We start from the raw sequence: 3,462 nt of genomic DNA, 5'->3' as shown, positions 1-3,462 counted from the left end.
CTGATTTTTTTTTAGCCCGATTATTTGCCACATTATGTTTATTCTCATTTTAATAGGCTAGAGATACCCACCACTACAACACGCTGGGGCTTTAAAAGCGCTTTTTATGGGCTTTTAAAGCGCTTAAAAGCGCTGTGAAAGCCAGCGCTGGCGTAGGTAACAAAAGCGCTTCAGAAAACGCTCTGGTAGGCCCCCTTATAAGAGCGCTTTTTTGGAAAAAGCGCTCTGGTAGGCCCCCCCTATAAGAGCGCTTTCCTGGAAAAAGCGCTCTGGTAGACCCCCCTTTAAGAGCGCTTTTCCAAAAGCGCTTTCGTATGTTGCGTTTTTTTTTTATTTTTTATGCTTTTTTATTAATCTTTGGCAGCGCTTTTACTAGGAAGCGCTTTTGTAGGTGGACCTTTAAGAGCGCTTTTTAAAAGCGCTGTCGTTGCTAAATGAGGTATTTTAATGTGCAGCCTGTAATTTAATCCTCCCAGTCGACCTGTAATATTTTCGACCTGTAATATGTTTTTAACCTGTAATATTTTCGACCTGTAATATATTTTCGACGATATAATTTCAGCCATCAGTGAGACAATATATATACTAATATAATACCATTATAATATCCAAAATTATATATATACATCATTACAACATCAATAATATTATAGTTCAAATCGACACAAATCCTACATGAAAAATTGCTTAATATAATATTGACACAAATCCTCTTTGATTTCTTCCAACTTAAGTCTCGGGTACCCAGTAGCACGGAATTCGTCAAGGTACTACAAAACAAAAACATAATATGAATGATATATTTAGTTAAATGTAATAAATTATATGAAATTATCTTAAGTTATAAATTCATACCGTGAGCGGAATCTCTAATTGATTCGCCTGAAGGATTTCTTTCATAAACCTCAAAACAAAGTATCCGCAATCTGAACTGTTTCGCTGTTGCGGACACTACATAGAAAAACAAATAAGATTTTATAGTTGTCTTGTTTGATCAAGTAGCATAAATATTATAAGCAAAATTGTGAAAAATAATGTACCTGCACTTTGATCCAAGTAATGTTGTTTGATTTAGTCCGGGATACCTGTGCGTCCCGTTGACTTCGGAACACTTGTATTGATCTAATTAAAAAATATATAAAAGCATATGTTTAGATCAATCCCACAAATAAGTAAATATATAAATATACACGAATATTTAGAACGATCCCACTTACAAATCAACAATTTCCTTCATAGCCGGATAATTGGTCCAGTCACCATTTACCGAATTCAGATAATACACGACTTCTCTTATAGGGTTGATAGCAAGCAACAACCAGTGTGCTCTATAAATTAAAACAATAGGTTATATGAAAATTTTGCTATACACAAAAGAAACAGAGATTAGATGAACAAAGAATGAGAAACTAACCCTACTGGTCGGGTATTATACGCCCAAAGATGCAGACTTTCTGAATTGCCGGTGGACATGAATCTATCGACTAAGAGCTGTCTAACTGATTCTGGTTCCGAAGCAATTGCCATTCCGCTGCAATGGGCGGAAGACACGAAACGGAATCTGTTAGACAATGCAGTCCCGCGCAACACTCTGTCATACAACAACCTTAAATAAAAACATAATAAACATTAGATTATTTTCATTGAAATGTGTAAATAAATTATATTGTGGGACTAATTAAATAATATATCGGATGAGTGAATATTACCGGATGTATGAGTGCATATTACCGACGCCTAGTTGTTCATGCGTAAAAATCTCTTCCAAGTCATCAATTGCAATATGTGACTTGAATTCAATACCGAAGACACTTTCATCCATATTGATTTCACGTAAAGCACCATCCTTCAAATCGGACATATCAACCATTGTTGCGAGCATCGTCCGGTATCGAGGCACAAAAGCACCGCCTTTTTTTGCCGCTTGCTTCGGAGGACCAGTGGGTGGTACGCTACGAACTTGCTGCGTCACTTGTTGTGACTCCCGAGCGGATTCTTGGAATCGTACAGGATCACGGTCACCTTCTGTTTGCCAGGGTAACTAAACTCCAGCAGCACATTATCATCTTCAAAAATATATAATACCTTTGTCAAGATAGAAGTGTTGGTTGAATCTTGCAAGTTACAAAGGTCGAACAATTTAATCCAAGACTCTTTAATTCCATATTCCTTCATGAACCAAACTTCGTGATCATAAATTAAGCACAAGCAATCCCTCAACACACCCAATGTCAAGTCAAACACATCTATCTCTCCAAGATCCGGAAGGAAGACCTTTTGATAAGACTCCTTATCCAAATCAAAAGAAACAATAAAGGGTGGATCACTATGACGCCCTTTAAGAAAGACTAACCAATTAATTGTGCCACTTACATATTTTCCAGATGGCTCAGTGAAAACGGTATCAGAAGGGAACATCCGACTGTTTTTCCAAGAATTAGTACCCAACGTATGAACTTTTACATTAGTTGTGTATTCAGGAATACCTTTGACAGTGAAATTGTAAACAACAACCACTTTGTAATTATGAGAAACATGATCATAGTCGAATCCACATGTCATATTAAACTGACTATCCACTCGTGGGTTATCAAAAGGGGATAATTCCTTGAATTTTCTAATGGAAGGATTACACAATACAATTAAAGGTTTATAATAGTTGGCAAGACAAAGGATTCCGTCACAAGAGCCAACAATGTCATGTATTTTGTGTCTAAAAACATCTTTGGATGAAAACTCGTGTTGAGTGATGTTAGTGGCCATATCTGCGAAAATGGATTGAATCGAGAAAGACTTCAGAATATAATGGGACGAAGGAGTATGGTAGCTTACAGATTGGAGGATGGTGCGTGTGGTTGACTTAAGGTGCTTTCTGGTGAATTTATGATCAAGTATTAGAGAATTCCATAATTTGCAGACACATCAGAATTGGAGAAGGTGCTTCACAGGTAGCCTATAGAGTATTTCTGGAATTAAATCAGAAGGAAGAGTGGGTAGTGAATCTGAGATGTTACGGTTTGGTCTCTGAATGGGACTTGCCATATCTGAACGTGTATGTAGATAACGGAATGAACCCTAACGATGGTAATATATACAGTATGCCGTTATTTGAAATTCGGTATCCGTAAAAGAGAGTGCGGGAAACCTATTACGTGTAACATATATGTTAGACCTAAATGATTGTTAGATTACTTTTATATTTAAAGGGGATTTTTCAAGAAAATTCAAACTACAAGGTATAAATTTTTTATTTTTTTAATTTAACTCAACCGATTTATTTTAAAAAAATAATTAAGTAATATTTTTAAGTAATATTTTTTTAATTTTTATTATATATATATATATATATATATATATATAATTCTTTTAAACTGTTTTAATAAAAAAATTTAAGTTTAAATAACACTAATACTTTCAAAAAGTGAAACTAATTTTGTTTTTTGTCTTTTTTATCAAGTTGTA

At 35.0% G+C, this 3,462-nt stretch overlaps 1 protein-coding gene across 1 annotated transcript; it reads right to left on the bottom strand.

The window, feature by feature from the left end:
- Window positions 1-1,968: 1,968 nt before the first annotated feature.
- On the bottom strand, window positions 1,969-2,763 carry LOC131659408 (F-box/kelch-repeat protein At3g23880-like). The gene has a single exon (XM_058928600.1). It carries the CDS (start codon window positions 2,761-2,763, stop codon window positions 1,969-1,971), a length of 795 nt encoding a protein of 264 aa, XP_058784583.1.
- Between the last annotated feature and the right edge of the window lie 699 nt (window positions 2,764-3,462).

Source organism: Vicia villosa, linkage group LG3, assembly GCF_029867415.1.
Source record: "Vicia villosa cultivar HV-30 ecotype Madison, WI linkage group LG3, Vvil1.0, whole genome shotgun sequence".
Taxonomy (NCBI): domain Eukaryota; kingdom Viridiplantae; phylum Streptophyta; class Magnoliopsida; order Fabales; family Fabaceae; genus Vicia; species Vicia villosa.
The sequence above is the reverse complement of the archived record's forward strand: the minus strand, read 5'-3'. Positions and strand labels throughout refer to the sequence as shown.